The following is a 24634-nucleotide window of genomic DNA, read 5'->3' as shown; positions in this document are numbered from 1 at the left end:
TTCCCTTGGTTGGAGGTTCCCTTGGTTGGCTTCCCTTTTGCTCAGTACTCTGTGAACATACAGTCACTCTGACAATAAGTTCTGTAGGGAGAACAGCAAACATTTCTTCTATTCAAATGTTTGAGAATTCTTTTGAAACGCCTATAATACCAATAACTTTATTATAATTATTATTCATGTAAGCATACGAACGCCGCAAGGAGAAAAAAACAGGATAGCATTTCCCTCCTAACAGAGACACTACTCCCACCCGCTTGAAGAGGAGAGAGACAAAAAAAGAAAAGGAAATTAAAAGAAGGAAAGGGGGAAAGCGGGGTACACCACAGCACGTCACAATATCACACGCAAAGTACCAGCGTTACAAAAGAGAGTCTAGTCCCGTGGTTGACAAGAATTCCAGCACAACTTTGTGAGCCTTTTATCGAGTTGAAACATGGTCGTTTTAGAAACACGATATCATCAAGCGCAGTTCGAGCAAGATTATATTGTTGGAACTTGCTCAGCAGCACACAGCGACAACTGTGGACATATTCGGAAAGAGAGGAAAGCGAATAAACTTTATACAAAAGGGCACGCGAGCGTAGGTAGCTCCTCCGCTCTGCAATGAGTGGTCCCCTCAGTTAATGAATTCGGCAGCCTTAGCGGCCCTTCTCGCTTGGTAGACAAGGGTGAGCTGGTCAGTCGACTCGGATCTGGACAACGCTGCCTCCCATTGCCGCGTGATGGGGTGTGTTACGGGTGAGAGCTCTGGTGGGCTAGCGCAAGCCCATACTGTGTGGCAAAGCGTTGCGTATTGATCGCAATGTGGGCATTTATAAGAATACAGCGCAGGGTGTATGGCATAATAGTGTGGTTATGTATTTGTTAAGGGTCTCCGCCCTTATATATCCATACTACGGCGAGAGGAAGCCGTATAGTAGGTGAGTCGGCGTTGGCGCTTGACAGCCGGCTGATATCTCCGTGGCAGTTGCTTAAGATGCTTAACAGCCTTTGACAATTTCGAATTTTGGATAACATGTTTCAGCGCCATATTAATGCTTAATAGTCCTGTAAATGTTGAAGATGCCGTGTAATCTATTCAAATGGAACGCTTTGTTGCAGGCTCTGCGCAATAAAACGCAGCAGCTGTGCTGCATTCGGGAACAGAAGCTTCTGTGTAAACCTCAGTGAAATTTATGTGTGTCTTCTAGAAGGGACGCTCTCAGTTGGCGTACACCTGTAGGGCATCGTGTTGTTTTCTTTCGATCCCCAGGAACACTGAAGTGGACGAGCAGCCGAGTACGTTTGAATTGGTGCTCAGGGACCGCGCCTCCTCCTACATCCACAATCTCGAGGAAGGCAAATGTCATTTTCCCCGTTGGGGACTCCTATCTGTTGAGCAGTCGCTCAAAAAGCTACCTGCCGTCGTTTGCCTGACAGAGGCTATCTGTGTAGCGCAAGGTCATTTGATCAATATTCGTTCATTCATCTATTCGTTCATTCGTATCAAAGTTACTTCCGGCATAAAGTACGGGTCCTGACCTGGCATGGTTGAATAAACAGAATTCAGTGTACTGAAAAAAAAAAGTTCATGAGAATAAGGCAACGAATACAAATACCGTAAACTACAACGAAAAAAAAATGGTCTCCGTTAAAAAGCATGCGGCTACTAACGATAACGCTCTTGCTCATTGTGTTAGGGTAAAAAAGAAATGCTTAAATCACGAGGTATAAACGACGTAAGCATATGCATCTCTTTTGCTTCCTGTTTATTTATTGCGTATCCGTTTTATGTGAACGTGAGCACCCAGAGCCACTTTCATGCGTCATCAGCTCCCAGCAGTCATGTAATGAAAAAAAAAGACTATAAAGCTACATTCAGTATGCGGCATCCACAACAATACGTATGCTGCTGCGCCGAGTGTACGATAACCGTCTCCGCTGTAAACGCAGTTAAGTATACGATTGGTGAGACGGAGTCAGACAGTTAAGAAAGAAAAACAAGATGCAAGAGGCTGTAACGATATACAAAAATTTCCATTAGATGCCCACTGTGCTGACGACAAAGAGGCTTCCGAAGGCTGATACGAAACATTCACGCCAGAAAAGAAAAAATTCAGCGCTACACTCTCAAAATGCACAAGTGACGTTATGAAAGTGGGTCGCGGCTATAGCCCAGATATTAAAATATAGAAAGAGGATGAAATAATCTAGAAGTTACAAAGCGACTGAGACACATCGGGAACTTGCTCAAAAACTATGCCACCTGCGTGGAAACGATTTTCTCCGACAAGCCACGCTCTTCGAACGACACCCTTTAAGCACAGACTCGTATAGGCAAACGAGTCGACTGAAAACCCCAATAATCGATGTCATCTGCGGTCGTGACGAGAATCGCCGACCAGTCAGTTTCAAAGCTCGGCTTTCTCGAGTCGCTCACTGCCCCGATTTCTAACGGTTCGCGTTTTTTTTTTTTCGCGATCTTTCTATCTCGCTTAGCGTTCCGGCACATTTCCGACCGCAGCACTTGTCGTCTAATTTTCGTGAATTATTACACTTTTACTCTGTGCGACTGAGTGCATTATGTCGCTTTCGAGTGAGCGCGAAACTTTTTTTTTTGCGAGAACTTATGTTTTAGTAGAAAAAGCGCGCCCGGCTCTTAAGAGAGCTAGAGACAGTACCATTATGCTAATTTCGGTACTGATGCTGCGGCTCGTTTTCCTTGACGGCACGTGCAGATTCACCGCTAAGAGCGAACAGCGAAGAAAGCTTGAAGGAAACGAAATGTTGGAACATTGCGAGTGGCTCGGCATTTTGAAGATAGCTCCAGTCGGCGTTGGTGACCTAAATTTCATCTGTACCAACACCCTTTTGTTCCGCGCTATTATGCCACGTTCTGATCGAATAATGGCCAGATTATTTGTTAGAGATCCGCGTTGCCAACATGTTTTACTTCCTGAGAGAGAATAAATTCGCTTCTGTTTGCGCTGTCCCATGAATTGTGTGCTGCCATCTACCGAAAACACAACTATAAGCACTGAGGCGAAACTAGGCTCGTCCATAGCATTGCTAGAAAAGGCGAAGTCTCACTGGAGAGCCGGAGCTCGCCCTTTGCCGTTTTTTACCAGAAACGTGCCGAGGAAGCCAACTCGTCCAGGCAAGGCAGGGGCTAATTTACTTTGACTGGTCGAGTGCACTGATACTAAGTGTCTATGAATTCTTGGTTACGTAAAGATTGCTTCATCCCTGATGTACATGCTCTATACACACCCTACACCAAACATTGTCGCCCACATTCAATAATAAGATATTATCACATGAATTCACCTACCAAAACAGCTCATGTCCATGGTTATTGGGCACAGGTAATGTGGGCGATACGGTTGTTGGTGTTCCTTCCTTTCTCTTTGTTGATATGGTATAATGTATGTATTGGTCGTTTTATGTGTCTTCCTAGCGTTATAGCTCATTCTCATTCAGTTCATATTGAGAGTTCACAACTATTGCAGTCCAATCAGCAGAAACGTCTTTTCACGGAAGAAGCAGTGCCGTCTACACAGAACGCCAACATGATCAGAACGCACTCAGACTCACTCACAAAATATATTGTTAGCTTTGGCCTCACTCTCACTCAAACTCTACAGAATTACACTCAGCAGGGTTCACTCAAACACGAGAATTATATTCAGCCATGCTCACTCGCACGCAAACTCGCACCAAAATTCTACTTTAGAGCTCAATAAACGTTTTTCGTCCTCCTCCTCCTCCTCCTCAGCTGCGCTCACTCGGACTCAGATTCAATAAAAGTCTGCTCAGGCGGACTCACTCAGGCTCAGACCGATCCATGAGCAGACTATTGGTTAGTCTCAATTTTTATTAGTCGGCTCAGGAGTGAGGTTGCTCTCCTATGGTCACACGTAACGAGGTGTCGAACCACAAATGCAGCACTTGATGTACCGTGCTCAGAGATTCAAACGCGATGCATGGCGACCGGCGCTTTTTCCGCCACTGGTGGGCGCTGTGGGCTACCTTGGACCAAATTGCCTCATTAAAAAAACATTATGGGGTTTTACGTGCCAAAACCACTTTCTGATTATGAGGCACGCCGTAGTGGAGGACTCCGGAAATTTTCATTACCTGGGCTTCTTTAACGTGAACTTAAATCTAAGCACACGGGTGTTTTCGCATTTCGCCCCCATCGAAATACGGCCGCCATGGCCGGGATTCGATCCAGCGACCTCGTGCTCAGCAGCCTAACACCATAGGCTGCTGAGCAACCACTGACCGCCACTGAGCAACCACGGAGGGTTGGCTCATTTCGAAGGCTCGTGGCGGGAAAATTTTTCAGTTGGCTAGTTGTCTACTTTTCTGGCTATATTTTTTGGAGCAAGATATTCTGATAAAATCTACGAATAAACGACTCCAATTATTATTCTCAAATTCTACTTCACTGTACCAAGACTCTTAAAACACAAAACGTGCAACGACCATCATCGTCATGGGACCAAGAAGGTGTACTTGAAGAGAACGATGTGACCATGTCTGGGAATGAAGCTTAGTTTAGAAATCACTTTGAACTGGCATATCTGGAGTATTACCTGCTCCGATTTATTTTTTACTATCTCAAGAAATGTTTGGTAAGGTAAGCTTAACCCTGGTAACGGCGAGCTTGTAGCATCCACCACTGTAGCCATTCAGAAGTCATTTGTAATATGTGCCTGCGCCTTAACTGAATTTAGTAAGCGGAGATTAACTTCTATTACCATTGGAGATTTTTTCTCCCCCTAAAAAATTACAGCAGTGAACGCAATTATATATAGCTGAAAACTTGTTAACAGCGAATGGGTATTATTAGGAATTCTCAGGTTTTCTAGCCATATATAAATGTGTTGCTATGCTCTTACTGAATTTTTAGGCGACCAATGCGAAGTGCCAGTTCATATTTGTTTTAAAGCAGAGCAGAAGTGTTCATCTTGTACTTTTCTCCGAAATCTACAATAAAAGGGTGTTTTGCCAACAGTATTCTGAATATGTTTTTCTTGAATTGTTCTTCGTTGTCATTGTAACATAATTGTTCTTCGTTGTAAAAAGCGCATTGACTAACTGCGAATAAAAACCTTTTCTCGACAGAACCTCTGAGAATTCGCTGATCGAATTCTCAACGGCACCCACAGGTAGCCGCTACAGCAGAGGTTACAAGGCCTTCTGGCACCGTGCACACAAACCTGCCGAACCGTGATCTTTCAAGATTACAAATGACCGCAACGCACAAAAGTAAGTTAATCCACTGATTCCGTGACTTGGTAACGGTATTAAAACACACTGGGAACATGCGGCTCAGGAGGCGCCGGAAGGTTGATACGACTACACAACTGTGCCTTGCGTGCTCTATAGTTTATTTCGCACTGCGGGCAAGATGCCGAATGAACACCCTACGCCGTGAGTCGGCCGCGCATAGGGAGATACTGTTAGCCGCGCAGCCACCTGAAGCCGACTACGTCGGGTGGTAAGCCTTGAGATGCGAATGCCCGCCAGTTACCTTAGCGACTCCGTTCAAGCACATCACCGTCAAGTTTACCTTTTGCAATATTGCAATGTTACCATACATTTGCCAATATAATAACTTAAACTTCTTCCCACTCGCAGTGCGCGAGTGGAACAAACTGGATCCAGTAATTACTCCACAGAGCTCGCCTGAAATGTTTGTGCAGCTAGTAGAGGAAACACTACTCTGGTCAAACGCACAATGAGTATTTTTCCTGATATGACGTCATTTTTCTGTTGATACCTTCATTTCAGTGTGTGCTGTTACATTTTGTTCCGCATGTATATTAAGCGCCTGATTGTACTACTTGTGTTATATACGTACGTTGATACACAATAAGAATTCTCCTGCTTGCCTGCTTTTCTGTAAGTATCCTTGGACTTGCACTTTAATTGTTTTGAGCAGTAGATTGTGCCACTCTATCTCCTGGCATATATGTTTGATCTAAACTCTACACCAACACGTTATCATTCCTACCCCTGTTACAATCTCACCAGAAATTGACAGTATCTTGAAATAAATAAAATAAATAAATAAAACTTCATAAGCGCACAAGAATTAAGCTGTAAGAAAATGATCATCATCAAACTGGCCAATGTAATTGCTGCGCGTTGGTCATCGAAGTAGTGCCATAGATCACTGCTTCACTGCTCTGTGCAATAAAACAATAAATTACGACCTAAAGCACATATACATATAACGTCGCCTCATCGGTATCTCAAATGCACACAACCCTCACAATAGAATAGTGCGTGATGTTCAATAGCTTCTATCGAAATTTCTTACATTTGGGCTTGCTCCAATTCTCGGGTCACTGCGTATGTGTGGCCATTCCTGGCAAATCCCCAGGAATGGGTATGTGTCACTGTGACCACAAGAGGGCAGAGAAACCAGCGGGGTGCCTTTTCGCAATAGGGGATCAGAAAATTTGGGTGTGGTAGTTCAGAGTGTGTTTTTTTTTCTTTTTTCATTGCTTAACCTAGGTAGGATATTAGGCAGTATAGTAGCAAGAGCTTGGTGGCGCAACCCACCGCCCCGTTCCAAAGGGGACGCTCATAATATCCATCCATTCCATCCATCCATGCCTTTCTTCTCTCTGCCGCACTCCTCTCGACACTATTATTTCCCCGACAAGCATCAAACACCACCTTCGTCCACGTAACATCACTGCGTCGACGTCACCCGGTGTGCATCCACGTCAACGGGTGTTTGCATTTCAGCACATTTAGTGCATAAAACATAAGCATTGCATGACAATAAAGTTATCGTTGAAGTAGTACATAGACATTAAATAACATTACACGTTGCACCAAATGAAAATAAAGGGAATTGTGCGCATAGCATTTAGTTTTACGTAGCGTAACCAACCATCTCGCGATAGCTTCGCTTCGTTTCGTGTTGGATAGGCATAATATTTACCAGCGTAACCCTGTTTCTTTTCTTTTTTACCACTAGGATAGTGCATTTGCAGTGTGATAGCACTGACACGCTGCAATGCTACGAAGAGCTAACAAATGCGGAACGCATTCGTTACACTTGATTACTTCAAGTTGGGAGGCGGGGACAGGCCTTAACAGGGTGCTAATCGCGATGTACCTCCAAAACTAAGCACTCCTGAATGAGTCACGCCATATAAAGCGCGCTTGCCAGATGCGCAAATCGAAACTCGCCTTCTAGTTTGTTTTCTCGTGTTCGTCGTTTCATACTGGCGTGACAGCACATTCATAGGGGAAAAAAATGAAACGAAAGAGGGAGTTCCCTTTTCTTACGGCATCTTCCTAGAAAGAACATGCGAGGAGAGAGTGGCCGGCGCTGAAACGACTCTCGAAACGCACTCGGTGTGCTTCTACCGTTTCAGAAATAAAGGTCCGCCGAACGCGGGGTTCTTACGGCTTTGTAAAAAAAACTTGGCGCCGTTGGAATTTCCAACTCGTAAACTTGGCCTCGGGCATCACAGAGCGGACGTTCACGCGAAGGTTGATAGCTCAGATGTTCGGTCAGTCTGTGAAAGAGGCCCTTCGCGAAAAAAGTGCGGAAGAAAGAAAGAAAGAAAGAAAGAACGAAAGAAAGAAAGAAAGAAAGAAAGAAAGAAAGAAAGAAAGAAAGAAAGAAAGAAAGAAAGAAAGAAAGAAAGAAAGAAAGAAAGAAAGAAAGAAAGAAAGAAAGAAAGAAAGAAAGAAAGGTCTGTAAGCCAGCGGCGTCGTCCAATGGCAAACTGCCCGGCGAGGTATGGTCGGTATGCGGTGTGCCGGCTTCCGACTTCATGTTCTTTCTTCGAGCAGGAGCACGCGCCTCATTTATATTACTTTTTAAAAGCCACAGTCCAAAACCATGGCGTCCAAACCGAGGCGGCAAGGAAAAATAAAACTTCAAGTTGGAATTCAAGCGCGACGCTGGAATCTAACTCTCGCAACGGTACAAAAATGAAATAAAGAAAGAAATGGGTGACAAAGTGCGTCATCTAAGTGCTCCGCAGCGAATCTTTTCCATTTTTTATTGCTTCTCTTGTTTCCTTTGCAAAAAAAAAATGCACCTTTAAACATGTTCCAGCACTCTACGGCTGAGCACTCCAACATCGTCGTTGTGAGCCCTTTTAGCTCTTGAAACCGTATTTTCGTTGGCGCGCTAGTCATGGATATTTCTCAAGCACTATAGTATACTTCTGCCACTCGCCAACGAGATTACATTTTTTTTTATTATTATTTCTGTCGTTTCAGTCTACGCCATCTGCATCAGAAGATAGGCTTTAAAAGGGCTGCTGTTAGTTCTCATCTCAAATCTCAAACAAATGGCTTGTGCAACGCCTGCAAAGTGGTTTGTTACATCTGCGTTGCTGTCGTTGTTTCTTTATTCATTATTTTTTTGAAAATGTAGCCAATAGACTTCGAGGGACAGTACTAGAGTAAGCGCTACTGAAGGGATCGTCTGTCCAGTAAGCGAGGTGCCTCGTTTGGCGCTGAGCAACGGCCTATCAGTTCGAAGCTACATCTCGAGCTATGAACCAATACTAAATTCTGGCATTCTGACCCCATTCAAGTACAGCCGCAGCGACCGGTAATCGCTCCCACGACCTCGTTCTCAAAAACAAAGAGCCATAGGATTTGATTCGCTGGGGCGTATCGCAAATTCCGAAACGTACTAAGTGCATAGTGGAGAAGAACCAGCGCGGATCGCCTGAAGGAAGACGAATTAGTTGGCACCGTGTGCCAACGTTGCGCGAGCCTTTGTGACATCTCGCCATGGTGCTGATTGTCGATGACTCCGACTAAACAAAATCATTTTTTTTTAATTTGACAATGGTGCGGATCCTCCCTTTTTCGCTAAAACCATGCTTGGCGACGCTGCGAAACCAGCGTCGTCAAACGACAAAAATAAGTAATCCCGGCAGCAGTAAATGTAACGTGCCTTTTAATATTTCTTGTGTATCAAGCTTTACGTTTGCTTTCATTTGAATAAATTTGCATAAGGAATTAAGGGACGTAAACGTAATCTATCAGGGCTTCGCCAGGACTCGTGAAACAAGGCGTACGTGAAAAATGTCTGTCCGTCTGTCTCTCTGCCTGTTTTCTCATGAATCAAATAGGTCGTCTTAGCGTACGGTAAAATCAAGACTTTACGGCTCAAAAACTTGCAAATTCTGCACAGCGCATGCGCGCGCTGCGAGTTAGAGCCACCAGCGCCATAATGGAGTAGCTCTATCTCAACATTGCAGTGTATCTCGGGGAAGGAGCTTTAACATTATTAACACGGTAGTGGCATTCCAAAAGAGAGCTTCCCGTTTCTGACAAAACGCATATTTCACTGGCTTTTGCTTTGCTAGTGCGAATCCCGTCGTGTGACCGGCGCTTACTCGATGAGCGATAACTATGCGCTCTTTCACAAACAGGTGAACACGACACGACTTTTCATATAGGTAAAAACGATGCGGAATGTTTTTATTCAGTTGTAGGATGCGGAAATGCATTTCATGTTCTTTATTATTTCCAGGAAATAATTAACTGCACTTCATTTAGCTCTAACGTTAGCGGTCATAATACAAATCTGTAAGGTGTGATATGCGAAACAGTGACTCGCCCGTTGACAAATGCAGGCGCGTGGAAATGCACGCTTAGGCGCTAAAAGTAGAGCTTGTGCAACTGTGTAAGGTACGCACGGATCACGAAGCGCTGTCATAAATAGCTCGCATATTTCTACATAACCGTAACGTTCCTCTTTCTTCACACTTTTTTCTCTTAACACCTAACTTGTAAAGAAATGACGCTCGAAAATGCCGACGGCTCTTGCGTATGTGGTATATACGTATGTTATATGCGCGCAGTATTTATATGTATAGGTTGCATGTACGGATGCATAAGAGTTATAGAGCTTATGATATATAATATGTATAAATCAGCCTTGTCACAAGACACAGTGTAGCCGGCACCTCATTCACGCGCCAGTAAAGTCTTTATTCAGGTCAATTTATAAAAGTGCTTCTTACTATGAATATATAAAAAAGAGGCAAATGAGTGAACCTCACTCGTGAGAGGGCACATACTTCATATACACGGACAATTTTATTAATAGCGAACCATACTGCGACGTTAGGTTCTCTCTCTCTCTCTCTCTCTCTCTCTCTCTCTCTCTCTCTCTTGCTAGATAAAACAAGTTTTCCGCAAATTCTGGCGTTTCTTCTGCTGAGTTAAGCGCCAAGTTCGCGTTTATTTTCATCTGCCAAGGTACTTTATTTTACTCATGGTTCGACTCGGTTGAAAACAATTCGTGGCATGGTATAGCAATATAACAATACGAGTTTTTTTCTGTGCGTCCCTTTAACGAAGCGGCCGTGTCCTCATTAGGGGATGAATAGCGGATCGCTGATCGCGATCACGGCATCTGTTTTACTTCTACATAGCCCCTCTATCTTAATTTCTTTTGTCAAAGAACTATTGTTAAGCGTGTAGACGTACGATCGTCTTCGAAAATTTGCGGAGAAGAATGGATTTCACAATAAAGCAGAATTTGGCGAATAATCTGGGTCTCTCTCTCTCTCTCTCTCTCTCTCTCTCTGCGTGCGTGTGTGTGTGTGTGTGTGTGTGTGTGCGTGTGCGTGTGCGTGTGCGTGTGTGTGTGTGTGTGTGTGTGTGTGTGTGTGTGTGTGTGTGTGTGTGTGTGTGTGTGTGTGTGTGTGTGTGTGTGTGTGTGTGTGTGTGTGTGTGTGTGTGTGTGCGTGTGTGTGTGTGTGGCTCTCGTTTTCTTGTAATTGGGTTTGTTGATCGTATTATATGCCTCTCACGACGTGGTGGTATGTCATATTTTCCTGCTTACAGGCACAAATGTTAATCACGTTGCTGTATAAACTATGACGAAAAGACTTACAACAGGACGGACACTTGAATCAACGAGAAAGGAAGGTGGGGAGGGGGCAGGACTCTTAAACTCTTCTTATAACATTTACCGCAATACATATGTGCATTGAGGTGAGCTTAGCTAGCACGCGAAAATAAAAATAGACGGCAAATACCGGAAGCTTCAGCTTGCAGCAATCTGTTCTACGAGGTACCGTGTCGCCATCAGGGGTGAAGTGTTGTAAGTGTCCAACTCTGTAACACCGTTGTCAACTGCCGCATTATTACAGAAGCACATATGAATTTCGGAAGCCTCCTCTCACGCTGTTTTTGATTATACTTTACGGTTAACTCGTTACGTTAACTCGGTTAACTCGTTCAAGAAACACTATGTAAATGTGTTAGTGGCAAAGCAAAAATTATCATTAATTCTGGGGTCTTACGGGGCATAGCCACGATGATATTATGGGGCGTGCCGTGGATGGGAACTCCGGGCTAATTTTGGCTACCTAGAGTTGTTTAAAGCGCACCTATATCTAAGTACAGGTGCGTTGTTTCACATTTCTGCAATCGAAATTCATTCGTCGCGATCGGCATCGAACCCATGACCTCGAGCTCAGCAGCGCGACGCCGTAGCCACTGGGATGCCGCGGCTTGTATCGCCGTAAAGCATCTTGTTCGAGGTCAGAATAAAGCCACGAAGCAAGGGATGCTTGAAACTTAATTTTCAGACTCACGGAGAGCAGCAGCGAAAAATAATGCGGGTCCCATTTTCCCCCGTTTATCTCAGAGACAGATAATGACCTTCCTATTTTCCAACCGCCAATCGGAGAGAAAACGCGACTGGCGTAATCGAGCTGCAAATGCCCCTATCGGAATGCGGTGGAGCGCGCCCCAATTTGGAGAGCGGGTTGCGCAAACTTCTCCTCCCCACTCAGCGGCAATGGGGAGAAGACTCCCTACTCCGCCAGCATGCCAAACAGCTCTCCGGACCATCGCCGTGCTTCGCAACTCACTTCTCCGAGTACTCCACATCAGTGATTCGTTGAAGTACTCTGGTTTCGGAAAGCGTGAGTGAACCCCCCCCCCCCCCCCTCTCACACACACACCGTGCCTCATGGCTTGGGGTGTTGTGCTGCCGAACGCGAAGTCGCGAGTTCGACTCCCCGCCCAAGCGGCCGCGTATCGACGGGGGCGCAATGCAGAAACATTTGCGTGTCGTGTTAGGTGAAATCTAAAAGCTATAATTTAGTCGAAGCCCAGCACTACGGACAGCGTTTCTCATAATCTTTGTGGCATTTACATATGTCAAATAAATTAACGAAGAAGTTATTAATGACAAAAATATTTCATTCTGTTGAAGTTGTGCTGTGGCGTGTTTTTCGGACCTTTCTTTTTTCGATGACGCATGCTCTCCGGTCTGGCAGTGAAAGGCTTGAGCTAACGGAGAGACCACTGCGGCAGAAACAATGTTTTAAAAACATTTAGAGTTTAACGAGATCCTAGAGATATGGTAACGAAGAAATTTTCTAGTCCTATCAAATGAGCTGATTCGAAAAAACAAATAAACAGAAAAATCTGGTTTCCGAGTGTCTTACCCACTGGGCTAACCAAGCGTCTCAATGGGCTCGCTTGCCCGCGAGGAGTTCGTAACTCGAAGGACCGCTCAACGGAGTTCAATTGGACATTATTACTCTCGCATTCTCAACTCATAAGAGGGGCTTAGGTGTCCTCAGGTTTTCCTTTTTTCTTTCTTTTTTTTTATAGCGAAAGTTATATATGACGAACCTTCCGTAGTTTTTTCGGCTTCTGGCAACAGAATCGGACTTCGCGATTTCTAGCGAACCCATACGAGTGCAGTGTGGCGGCGCCGATGTCAAATTGCGGTATAGATTAGAACGCTCGCCGTAAACAATAGCGTGAAGTCAAGGATATCGCAATATATAAGCAGGAGAGGTATGGGCGCTAGAAACAGCTGCGTTATCGATGGGGCGGACACGTATAGTTCGTACACCCGAAGAACAACATGCGTACGAGGAGCGTCAGAGGGAACAGCAACGAGAATGTAAGCGGCGCTGGCGCGAAACGACCACCGACGAAGAACGTTAACGCAATGCTGAACGAAAACAATTGCGAGCCCAGGCAACCATTCCACTATGTGAAGATGGAATGGCGGCGAAAGCACTTTGTTTTTCGTTTGTGAGCTTTCACTTCTTCAGCTTTAGTGGCCACTCCATCTTCACAGAGTGGAATGGTTGTTATTTTTTTCCATTGCTTTCACTCCGTATCGCAGCAATGTTTAGAACAGCGGGCTTGTAAAGGCCCCACAGTGAAGCACAATATCCTAAAGTCTACAATTTAATGGCGCTTGGGTAACCATGCTGGCTGTGCAACGTGTAACAGATAGCTAAATTCGGCCACACCTCCAGCCGTTATCGACGTTCAGCGGTTGCTCTTTGCAGGCGGTGTAAATCTCGTGCACTGATTAAAGGACACGCGAAGCACATGGTCATTAAACTTAGACTATATCGGTACCACAGCGATTGATTGTTATCGAGCCATAAGGTGGCATGTAAGGGCGAGCTGCTCACGAGCGCTGTTGGTTCTCAAGCGAGTTTTCGCATTAACTCTTATAGAAGACGTTTGCAATGATTCACGTTAAAAAAAGTTAGCACCTGTAACACGGCTGTAATTGTATGCGCTATATTCTTCGCTATAAAAGCAATGAATAAATGCTATAACTTCGCGTGTATCCCCTGATGTTCTACGTTGTACTTTTGTCATCCTTCTTGCGACTAGCAAGGAGGGAGTCCCGTGATTATTGGTGCCTACAGCTTATTTAGCGTATTTACAGCTAAAATTTCCACTCCTGCTCCTGCCACAGCAGCAGAGGTTTTGCACCCTCAGTTCTCTTCTACACCGGTCCTACAAGCACCTAGCAAAACTGCCGGCAAGATCTGTATATTACGCGTACAAACTGTAGATTCCTCCGATTAACGGTACTTCAATATGACGAAAAAATTTAGTGAATATTAACTGTATTTTTTCTTCGTTATTAACCTTCTTTTTCTTTAATGAGTTTACGGGAGAGGAGGGTGGAATAGCGTTTCTATTCTCAAGACCACGTCAATCGTAGGGATGTAATTGCTTACGTATTTCGTTGACATCTGCGCAAGAGAGAGAAAGAGATGAAGAAGAAAGGCAGGGAGGTTAGCCAGATATCTGCGCAAAGTATGAGTCATCGCAACGGTCTCCTTACGGCTTCATAACCGCGCGAGACACACCTAGGAACACGACACATCTCGAATGTAAGGGTGCCGGACAGTTAAAGTGAGTGAGTGAGTGAGTGAGTGAGTGAGTGAGTGAGTGAGTGAGTGAGTGAGTGAGTGAGTGAGTGAGTGAGTGAGTGAGTGAGTGAGTGAGTGAGTGAGTGAGTGAGTGAGTGAGTGAGTGAGTGAGTGAGTGAGTGAGTGAGTGAGTGAGTGAGTGAGTGAGTGAGTGAGTGAGTGAGTGAGTGAGTGAGTGAGTGAGTGAGTGAGTGAGTGAGTGAGTGAGTGAGTGAGTGAGTGAGTGAGTGAGTGAGTGAGTGAGTGAGTGAGTGAGTGAGTGAGTGAGTGAGTGAGTGAGTGAGTGAGTGAGTGAGTGAGTGAGTGAGTGAGTGAGTGAGTGAGTGAGTGAGTGAGTGAGTGAGTGAGTGAGTGAGTGAGTGAGTGAGTGAGTGAGTGAGTGAGTGAGTGAGTGAGTGAGTGAGTGAGTGAGTGAGTGAGTGAGTGAGTGAGTGAGTGAGTGAGTGAGTGAGTGAGTGAGTGAGTGAGTGAGTGAGTGAGTGAGTGAGTGAGTGAGTGAGTGAGTGAGTGAGTGAGTGAGTGAGTGAGTGAGTGAGTGAGTGAGTGAGTGAGTGAGTGAGTGAGTGAGTGAGTGAGTGAGTGAGTGAGTGAGTGAGTGAGTGAGTGAGTGAGTGAGTGAGTGAGTGAGTGAGTGAGTGAGTGAGTGAGTGAGTGAGTGAGTGAGCATTCAAAACCTGACACTGTTCCATCACTACTACTCATCTAAATGTTCTGCATGCAGGACGTAGAAATGTGAACTTTGATGAGGTCGTGGCCACGTTAACCTGCTGATAACTCTAATTGCGGCTGGGAGGGGGATATCTTGACTGTACGTATAACTTCAAACATGGTCACTTAAGGGTGGTATGAATGATTGTGTGATGTTGTCTGGCTAAGCAAAAATATATACTATATAGAGCACTGCTTACATATAAGCACACATTTGCGTAAATATTTATATTAACTTTATACTTACTTTTATACTGACACATTTCTTCCTGCATACGTCAGATGATAGCGCTTCAGTAATATTCTCCAGCTTCGTCACCCAAGAGAATTCACCTTGATACGCCTCATGGGAGTCTAGAATTATTTGCACTCCAAAGACTACAAGAGCGCATAGTAATTACGTTGCAAACCTGTGAACGAAATTGTGGCCAATAAGTTAAGGCAACGAAAAGGGAACCGCAGTGGAAGGCGAGAATCATTAAGCTTTTTGTGATGTATATATTTTTATACGTGAATAATATACCGTCCCCTTTTATATCTGCGTTCTGCGTACTTGATGCAGATTCACTGATTCGGTGATAACAAATTAACCTACAGACACATCTTGCTTCATAAAAGGCTGCATACTTCTTCTATTGATCAACTATAACGCTCTCGAGCTTACAGTTGTGACTTACCCCAAAATGGTGTTCAAGTTATCTTTTAGTATCTTCCAGCCGTTGCACTTTCAAACAAAGCCGATTAATAATTCCACCTTGGAAACGAGATTGAAAAAAAAAAGGAAGGTGCACCTTGAGCACACAATAGTGGCTCTTCATCCTTTTGAAACCATGATACTTCGAACCTTCTTTCGTTGTGTTCGCGTCCGCAATGCGGATGCCTGCCCAGAACCTCGCGAGCAGGCTAGCTATTTGCGAAGCGAATTTCTTCGCCTCACGGCACGTGTTCCAGCTTTGTTTAAAATTCTGGCGCTGCATTTATTAACTAGAAGAAGCGCTGACGCCCATCTCTCTGCTTCATTTGTTAATTGTTACGTCTTACTTTTTTTTGCTTTTTTTATCTTAGTGAGAAGAGTTACAGCTACTGACCTGGCGTGTAAGGTCTTTCAATGGAAAACTTACATTTTTGTTTTGCTATTTCATTAAGGAAATGTTTGAATAGCAGCACGCTGCAATCTTGTTTTGCGTCGCAGTAATGAATTCTGATGCTGGACAGGCGAAAAACTGGCTCTCTGTGTACCCTGTCATTTTCAGAAGGCTGAGAATTCCTTTTTATTTTGCCTGTGCATTCTCTGTAAGGGTAAGCAAGCATGTGACATTTCCGTACTACTATAACTTTCGCTTCGGCGTTTACGCCTCATACTTTAGAAGAGTCTTTTTTTTTTTATCGAAAAGTATTTCGCTTACGAGGAGGCGATTTTCAAGCACGGGATATAGATCTTAGAAGGAGATTGGAAAAGTAATGCGAAAGGATTTCAAAAAGAGCCCTTGGCAGCAAGTAGGTGCGCGTGCCAAAGAGTGGGGGCAATGATTCGTGAATGCCGCTCCGATTTCGTCTTCAACGTTCACGAGATTCGAATGTCTTTCTGAAGCTCAAATTTGTACCTAATATTGTTGGTAATGTTCGCTGAGAACCGTTCAAGTGGAGAGACAGGCGATATGAGAGAAAGACGATATCAGATGCCACGTCAATGACATATTGCAACCCTGTGCCCAAGTTTAGGCAAGCTCATTCGGCGTTGTCAGCACAAGTAAGGTTGCCGACGATAAAAATAGAAATAATAGTAGTTGTAAATTCTCTTTACTGGTGGCTTTTTTCTTTATTTTCAGTTTTTTTGCTTGTTTCCTTGCTTGTTTCCTTGCATGGCGGCCTAGTTGGAGACAAAACGATCCGGTTTGTTTACTGGAGCTTTAACGCAAAGCGTAGATGCCGGTTAGGTTACACGCACGTGTGCTTACTGAAATTTTGTGTGCTTCGAGCTGGGAGGATTTTTTGTTCTGATCCTATTCGGGGGCATCTAAAGACTATACTTGCCACCGAAAGATTAGTGCGTGCGTGCGTGCGTGCGTGCGTGCGTGCGTGCGTGCGTGCGTGCGTGCGTGCGTGCGTGCGTGCGTGCGTGCGTGCGTGCGTGCGTGCGTGCGTGCGTGCTTCCAATAGTGGGCTTCTACCTACAGAGGGTCTTACTGCAAGCAATACAGCTGCAATGGCGCATTTCAACAAACTAATTAATTAATTATGGGGTTTTACGTGCCAAAACCACTTTCTGATTATGAGGCACGCCGTAGTGGAGGACTCCGGAAATTTCGACCACCTGGGGTTCTTTAACGTGCACCTAAATCTAAGTACACGGGTGTTTTCGCATTTCGCCCCCATCGAAATGCGGCCGCCGTGGCCGGGATTCGATCCCGCGACCTCGTGCTCAGCAGCCTAACACCATAGCCACTGAGCAACCACGGCGGGTTTCAACAAACTATACTAGCGCATGCACACACCACGTGTTACGCACATCGCAAGTTCCATTTACGTGCTGCCAATCGATAAAAACTATAATTTCTTGATAACTGAGCGTGTATTGCGATATCTGACATTCTATGAAAATTATAGAGACAGTCGCCTAGCCAAGCTGCTTGTCAAAGTAGGTTTTAGTGGCAGCTCGTTCCGTTTTTGCTTAGGAAGCAGAAAAAACTTAATAATTCCATTCTTGGTGAGGGAAAAATTTCCTTCAAATTATAAACACCATCGGAATTCAAATCTCTACAAATTGAGTCGGGGTCACGTGTTTTTAAATATAGGTTCGCGAAAAGCCATACTTGTGCACGCCAATTCATAAATTGTCGATATGATTTACTTGCAAGTTAGCCGCTGTTAAAAAGCTGAAACCTACTGCGTTTTTATTTCGTGTGTGTGTCCTTTGTAATAGGAAAATAAAACGTAATGCCCTCCACCGTATGGTCATGGTTCTGTAGCCTGCAAGATATTTGTTATCTGTAGATAGGGTCAGTATTAAAAATCAGCTGCCTCAAGTCGTCGATGGTGAGGAAAACCTTGCCCTTGCTCTCCGTAGGTTTGTCATTTCGCGATATGTGTGTGGTAACGCACCTGGCTGTTGTTGCATACGTATGGCAGCCACATATGCCATTTTCCTTTGAGACATAAAGTAGTATAATAAATTTGTAATGTTTAACGTCCCTAAACTGCACAATAAGTTATGAGCGATGCCATCGCGAAGGACTGAATTAATCTTGACCCCCTGTATTCTTTTTTCCATGCACCCAAAGCATGGAACTCGAGCATAATTTTTCCCCTATTCCGACCCCATCGAAATGCTTCCGCTGCACAGCAGCACAACACCATATTCGCTGAGCCACCTCGTGACGTTTTTCTTTCATATAGGGAAAGGGCAGAATTGAAAGAAGAGAAAATAAAAATATAGGGAAGGCATGTCGCACATAATGTCGTATTGTAACGATGTTTGTTTGTTTGTTTGTTTGTTTGTTTGTTTGTTTGTTTGTTTGTTTGTTTGTTTGTTTGTTTGTTTGTTTGTTTGTTTGCTTGCTTGCTTGTTTGTTTGTTTTGCTATGCTGTCGATATCATATGAGATTATAGCAGGAAGATCTAACACGTCAATACAGTAAAATGAAAAGCTCAAAAGAAGGAAAGGAAAACTTAGCATGGGAGGGAATCGCGCATAGCGTGTAGCACTGCGTGATGGATTTACCGTTGTGAGGATCCAACGTGCAAAAAAAGAACGAGTGCGAAGCAAGACAAGGTAACAAAGAAAAAAAACTACATATTAGCGGCAAGAAGTTAGAAAAATAAAGGAAAAAGAAGAAGAAAAGCATTCAGCTAAATAAAGCCAGCACCAAAGTCACATAACGTAGAGAGTGGTATCGAACTTCTTTCGGAGTAATATCACTTGCAAAAGAGCGTTTAAAACGAACAAGGACATAAACACGTCGTCAACGTAACTGTGATCCGCACTATTCTTTTTTTTTTGTCATCTTGCGCAACACGCCGCATCGGCGCTGTTTCTATGGCGTTCTGCCACTGAGCATGATGCCGCGGGTTCGAATCCCAGCCATGGTGGCTGGATTTAGATGGGATCAAAATGCAATAAGCCCGTGCGTTCTTCGATTCGCGCTAGCGCAGGTTAAAAGAACTCCAGGTGGTCGAAATCATCTCGGTGCCCGCGTCGCCTCCCATCACCCTAGTGTTCATGTGGAACATTAAACCCCGTCAATCAATCAGTCAGTCACCTTGTGCGACGCTGATGCCTAAAGAGTATGAAGTAATTCAAACATCCGAGTTTTTTCTGTCTGTATGCACAAGAGGTAAATATCAAATTTTAAAACGACTTAGTCGGCATTGAGTTTGAGAAGTGTTTGTGAGTGTTTGTGTCGTGCTGATATGGCATGCGCGAACAATAAGTCGAACCAACTTCTGTTATTTGGTTATGCGGTAATCGAATCCAAAAGTTCCGTTCTTGTAACTTACTCTTACTTTGCGAAGTTAACATGCTACCTTGGTGAATTTGTTGCGTTGTCAATTCACTTCACGTGTACTTGTTAAAGATAAACCTAACTGCGGCTGTATACATCGTCTTCTAATCTCTTTAGTCGTTAATTATGGGGGAATCACATAATGATCAGATATCCTAGAACTAACTGAATTGGTGTGCTGTACTCAAGCGATTTTATTTTAAGACGGCGCAAGCCGAATATGGTTCTTGATATATATATAAGGGATGCTTAAAAGCCGCTGCTGAGAAGTTTTCGATTATTGTCCTACATATAATCATAGGATAACCTAAATTTTGTGCGCGAGATCACCTCTGGGAAGGTATTACGAATGGAACAAGTATGAAAATGTTTTTTCCGGGTTATAAATACCATGACAGGGTTTTTTATTTTAATTTTTTACCATATTTATGGACATTTGCAGTTTAACATGAATATTTGTGAACTATATGGCACAAAAGTAACAAGTAGAACCTTCTGTGGCCAACTAGATGGCACTTTCATAGGTTGGACTTGCGTTCGCTGCATATTGTCTTGCCGATGCTGTAGTGGAAATACATACGCATTGCATGACATTAAAGTTGTGATCGGTGCGGGGAGTAAGCACAAAACACTGTATAAAATTGTACATGTCATAGGATCGAAATGAAAGCAATCGTACGCATCGCATTTGCTGTTATAGCAATTAATCAACCGCTGCCCGAAAGGTTCCTTTGACATAGATGTTTACACGTTCGTTGGCCCTGCATATTTTTTTATATATGAATATATAGAGACGTTGGCGCCTTTAGCGGCACCGGCTGGTTCTCGTGGTAGGGCAAAAAAGAAACACGAGAAGCGTTGAAAGAGAGACTTAATACAGTAAAAAAAAGAAACGAATATTTGCGAATTCCGGTACACAAGTAAAGGATGGCATAGGAGAGAGTACAAGGACATCGGAGATATACGCATTTCTGTAAATCAGTGAATCCTCACGAAAAATCTCCCGTTTGTTTTCTCATAGGCGGTTCATGTTATGTTGTTTACGCTGTTTACAGACAAAAGTCAAAAAGTATATAAATATTTAGTCTTCCAAAATGTGAAAGATCATAAGTTATTCGGGCTGTCTATTGAGAGAAACTGTTGACATCTCAGATGCACCTGTATAGACACTCTATATATTGTCTGAATGAAAATTTATGACGGTGGCCTAACATGGTTTACAAGATCCTGCAAGCCTCTGTACTCTAGAGCTTCAGGTAAGGTCGTATGGAAGGCTTCAGTTTCTTTTTCCTTATTTACACTTCTTCTGAGCAACAAATGTCACAAAATATCGGCCCTCACTCAATATGGTATCGAACTGAGACCACCCCAAAGACAGCGTACGGAGTGGTACGCGAGCGTGCCAAAAGGCAATGTTTGCTCCAGCTCCGCTGTTCAAACAACAAACCGTTCCGGCCAAAATTTCCCGGTTGTTCTCTTTCTTCGTGCAGGAGTGGAAGCCGGGCCTTCGTACTCTTGGTGTTCGCGCTTGGCATCTTTGTTTGCCCGGCGCTTGCTGGGTGTATCTCCGCAGTCGATACAAACAGCGCTGGTTCCTTCGAAGCCTTCCCATACTACTTCCGCGGCACATGCGTGCGTTCAAGCTTAATACACAACTGCGATCGGCTCAAGAGAGGGGTACACAGGTACAGACTTGAAGTGAGCAACAGCAGTCGAACAGGGCATGTCTCTGGAACAAGCGATATGTATCTCGGCTACAGAGGTATTTCTGGGGGAGGGAGAGGGGTGGGAGGTATTTTGTAAATGTCCACCTAGTGAGAGTGTATACATTTCGGCCACCTCATAGTGGATGGAGCTGTACGAACGAAAAGAAGCTAGGTTGGGCGTGCCTGACTCCTTCTCGCTTCTACAGCAGCCCAGCCGATCAGCACTTAAGCCACAGCCGAAATGGACGGTCCGCTAAGTGTACACTTACAGAATACCCAACCTGGTTCGACCACAGTTGACTACTGCGATTATTGGAAACGAAAACAAAACAGAAATTGCGTTTTCGTGGAAGGATATAGGCGCCTTCTATTTGGCAGCTTTGTTCAATGATCGTCCACGCAGTCGAGTAAAATATCTTTGTGTCATATTGCCAAGGAAGGCTTTAGTTTCTTGTCATCGTGGTTACAGAACACGAAACTTTCATTTTATAATTAAGGCCGAGCAAGCAGATAACTAGGTGCCTATAGTGGGTATCTTCAGGAAACCCAGATGAACTTACGTGCGTCAAACTATAAGACGAGAATTGTATTTTAATAGCTCTTTGATTTGGGCTATAGTTTGTACGCTGCCCTTGGGCGTGTTTCTTGCATTCGCTCACGTTCATGGACTACCTATAACACGAGGGTGGTTCGCATTTCAGCACAGGAACAGCTCACGTTTTGTTTATGTTTTGAGCAGAAGTTTAGATTACTCTGTCGCCTTGTTCAGTGGGTGAAAGAAATCAGCTTCAAAGGGAATCTCGCGAGAACTTACGCCAGTCTCAGCAGACCTACGCAATCTCTCGTAGGAGCAATTGTGCGGTAGTTTTATGTGCTCCTGTTCAGACAATGAATAAAGAACACCATAGTACACATCTGCGTGAAGTAAAAACACCCAGCATGACTTCAAGCATAAAGGCGCGCTGAACAGAAGCAAATAAATTCTAGCTGACAACAAAAATAAATAAATACATATGCGCACGCAGAGAAAAAACGTTCGGCTATGTTGCATGGCAACGGCAAAAAACTAGGCGGGTTGGCTCAGACGGAGCCATCCGTGATCTTCCATTAAAATTTTTCTCAGCGAATGAAAGGCATTCCAGCGACGGCGAAATTCTTGTTACAATCTTCAGTAGGAAATTCGTAGGAAACCTAGCAGAACAACCCAACTGTGCGAAAATTGATTTATAAATGTTTTCATTCAGGTCAGCTCAAAGGTGTAGTACTACTTAGGCGGTTTGAAAAAGTTGCCACTCGTTTTACGGTCGCCGTTGGGATAGCGTTACTTGGGCGAAAGTTACGAGCAAGACTAACGTCACCCTATCTGATCCCGACTATCCGATTGCCACCCGATCCACATGGAGTCGCGCTGCTACTAGGTGACGGTTGTGATACAATGTGCGTCTGACAGAACCGATGGAGCTAATTACGAAAACTAAAAAGTCTGCCGTTACTAAAAGGTTTCTTGACCTTTTTGTGCGCTATCGTCAGCGAAACTTCGTGAATACAGGTCTGAATATATTGCTGGGAACACTAGTGGCAACAAGAAAACTTGCGATGCTGAAATGCGCGGCTGCATGCGAGCGCATTACAGCCCAAGCTCGTTTTTATCGGCGAAAGAAAACGAGTAGGTGTGGAGAAGGCAAACCTTGGTGATCGTGATGGTTCTCCAAAGCTTTTTCTCGGTACACGTGTGGCACGTCGTTGCAAGCCTTGTTGACCATAGCGGCGCCGTCCGCCATCCGGTCGGCCAGCATGCCCGGCGGAGGAGTCTGAGGCGACGTCGCGTTGGACTTGTCGCGCACGTCAGAGTCGTCTGGTTGGGAACCTTTTCCCAGATTGCAGCCCATCGCGTATCGAGCACGTGTTAGCCACTGACTACAGCACCGGCACCTGGGACACAACGACCGAGTTTCAAGCACTTCTACGATCCCCGAAGAAGCTTTCTTTTTTCGTAACGTGTATCTCGCGATGACTGTAGGGCGAAACCGGAGCAGCAACTTCAGATTGAGCCTCGCGTAATCCTCAGACGTGCGTTGTTCTGAGGCACTACCCAACTCTCCTTCACCTCGATGCACGGTCGTTGCAGGGCCTCCCCGGCACTCCTACACGCATGGTTTCACCACATTCCACCTACGTTTCCTCACTGATGCCTGGCAGAGAAACAGACCCCTGCACCGCCGTCGTTCACTGAATAGCGCGGTCGCAACCACAAGCACTGCACAGACGCCACTACTCGACTCTGACAGGACCAGGACGACACCGGGAGACGCGATGCTGTTCTACCCCGCTCGCAGCCACGTGCTCCTTCCTTTGAGGCCCGCGCCCGTTCGCACACCACCAGGGTGCGCCGCCGGCTTCGGCCGTAAGGAACTGGGTCCTCCTGTGCGCCCGATGATTCGGCCTCCTCTTTCTCCTCCCGATCCCTTCCCTCCCTGCGCCCTCTGTCAACCCCCTCGCCGTCAGCGCATAGCGGGCGCACGCATTCCTGCTCCCTCATTTCGCTCCCGTTCCTCCTCCTCCTTTATAGCACTGCTGAATTTCCGCGCCTTCATTACCTCCCCGACCATCCACTCCATTTTGCATTTTTCGTGTCTTTTGTTTTCCTTTATTCATTCAAAGTGGAGCTGTCTTCTGCTACCCCTTTGTTTCGTTATTTGATTCCCCAAAAGGGGGAGAACGCGGGCGCGTACTCCTCTCCCTCGTTCCCGGTTTTTTCCCCGCGCAAGCTTTTGCGCGCATGCGCCCCGGGCTTGACAGGGAAGAGGCCCTCCACAACGTATTGAGAGAAGAAGCGGACGCTGAGGGAGCGGCGGCAGGAACTGTGGAGCGCGCGTTGGGGCCTGCGCGCGAGAGGGAGGACGAAGAATGGGGAAGGAGGGGAGATCACGTGACCCTCCGTGCAACAGCGCTTTCGCGGGAAGGGACGGCTGGGCCAAGTCAGGCCATGGCGGCCGCCGGCCGGCCGTCGAGTCGCGACGCCAAGCGCGCCGCCGGCGACGCCGAGGCGGTACGCCGGGAACGCGACGTGGGTTTCTGCGTGCCTCGCGGCTCCGCTATACACGTCTCGATTCGCCCTAATAGCTAGCGCCGGCCTCGTTTGAAAGAGCGCTTGTTCGCCGATGTTGTCTATTTTTCGTTTTCTCCGCGTCGCGCGTCGAAGTTTCGAAACGGGCGTCGCTTTATTGCGCAAGTGCTCGCGAAGTAAAATTTCTGCTCTGCGTGCGTGATGAACAGCTTCGCGGTTACGCCCCGTGGCTTTACTTGTGTTTCTTTCCTTCACTCTTTCTTTACTGGCTCGCTCTCGCTCTCCCTTCGTTCAATCGTGCTTGCTTGCCTGCTTGCCCACTTTGCTTGCTGGGTTTCCCCCTTGCCTCGTTTGTCTCCCTTTCTTTCGCTCATTCGTTCACTCTTTATTTTATTTTCCTAGTTTTCTTCCTTTTTTATCTTTCTATCTTATTTTTTCCCTTCATATCGTTGG

At 45.2% G+C, this 24634-nt stretch overlaps 1 protein-coding gene and 1 long non-coding RNA gene across 2 annotated transcripts in view; one reads left to right on the top strand and one right to left on the bottom strand.

The window, feature by feature from the left end:
• Positions 1 to 5238, top strand: part of LOC135916014 (uncharacterized) — a 218815-nt gene extending 213577 nt beyond the window's left edge. The window contains exon 3 of the long non-coding RNA XR_010568811.1: positions 5110 to 5238. This is a non-coding gene — a long non-coding RNA (uncharacterized lncRNA). The remainder of the gene's footprint in view (positions 1 to 5109) is intronic.
• Positions 1 to 23489, bottom strand: part of igl (igloo) — a 246681-nt gene extending 223192 nt beyond the window's left edge. Inside the window, exon 1 of the mRNA XM_065449210.1 lies at positions 22802 to 23489. Within this exon, the coding sequence (XP_065305282.1) occupies positions 22802 to 23003 (202 nt within the window). The 5' untranslated portion in view covers positions 23004 to 23489. The remainder of the gene's footprint in view (positions 1 to 22801) is intronic.
• Between the last annotated feature and the right edge of the window lie 1145 nt (positions 23490 to 24634).

This window comes from Dermacentor albipictus, chromosome 4, assembly GCF_038994185.2.
Source record: "Dermacentor albipictus isolate Rhodes 1998 colony chromosome 4, USDA_Dalb.pri_finalv2, whole genome shotgun sequence".
NCBI classification, from domain to species: Eukaryota; Metazoa; Arthropoda; class Arachnida; order Ixodida; family Ixodidae; genus Dermacentor; species Dermacentor albipictus.
The sequence above is the reverse complement of the archived record's forward strand: the minus strand, read 5'-3'. Positions and strand labels throughout refer to the sequence as shown.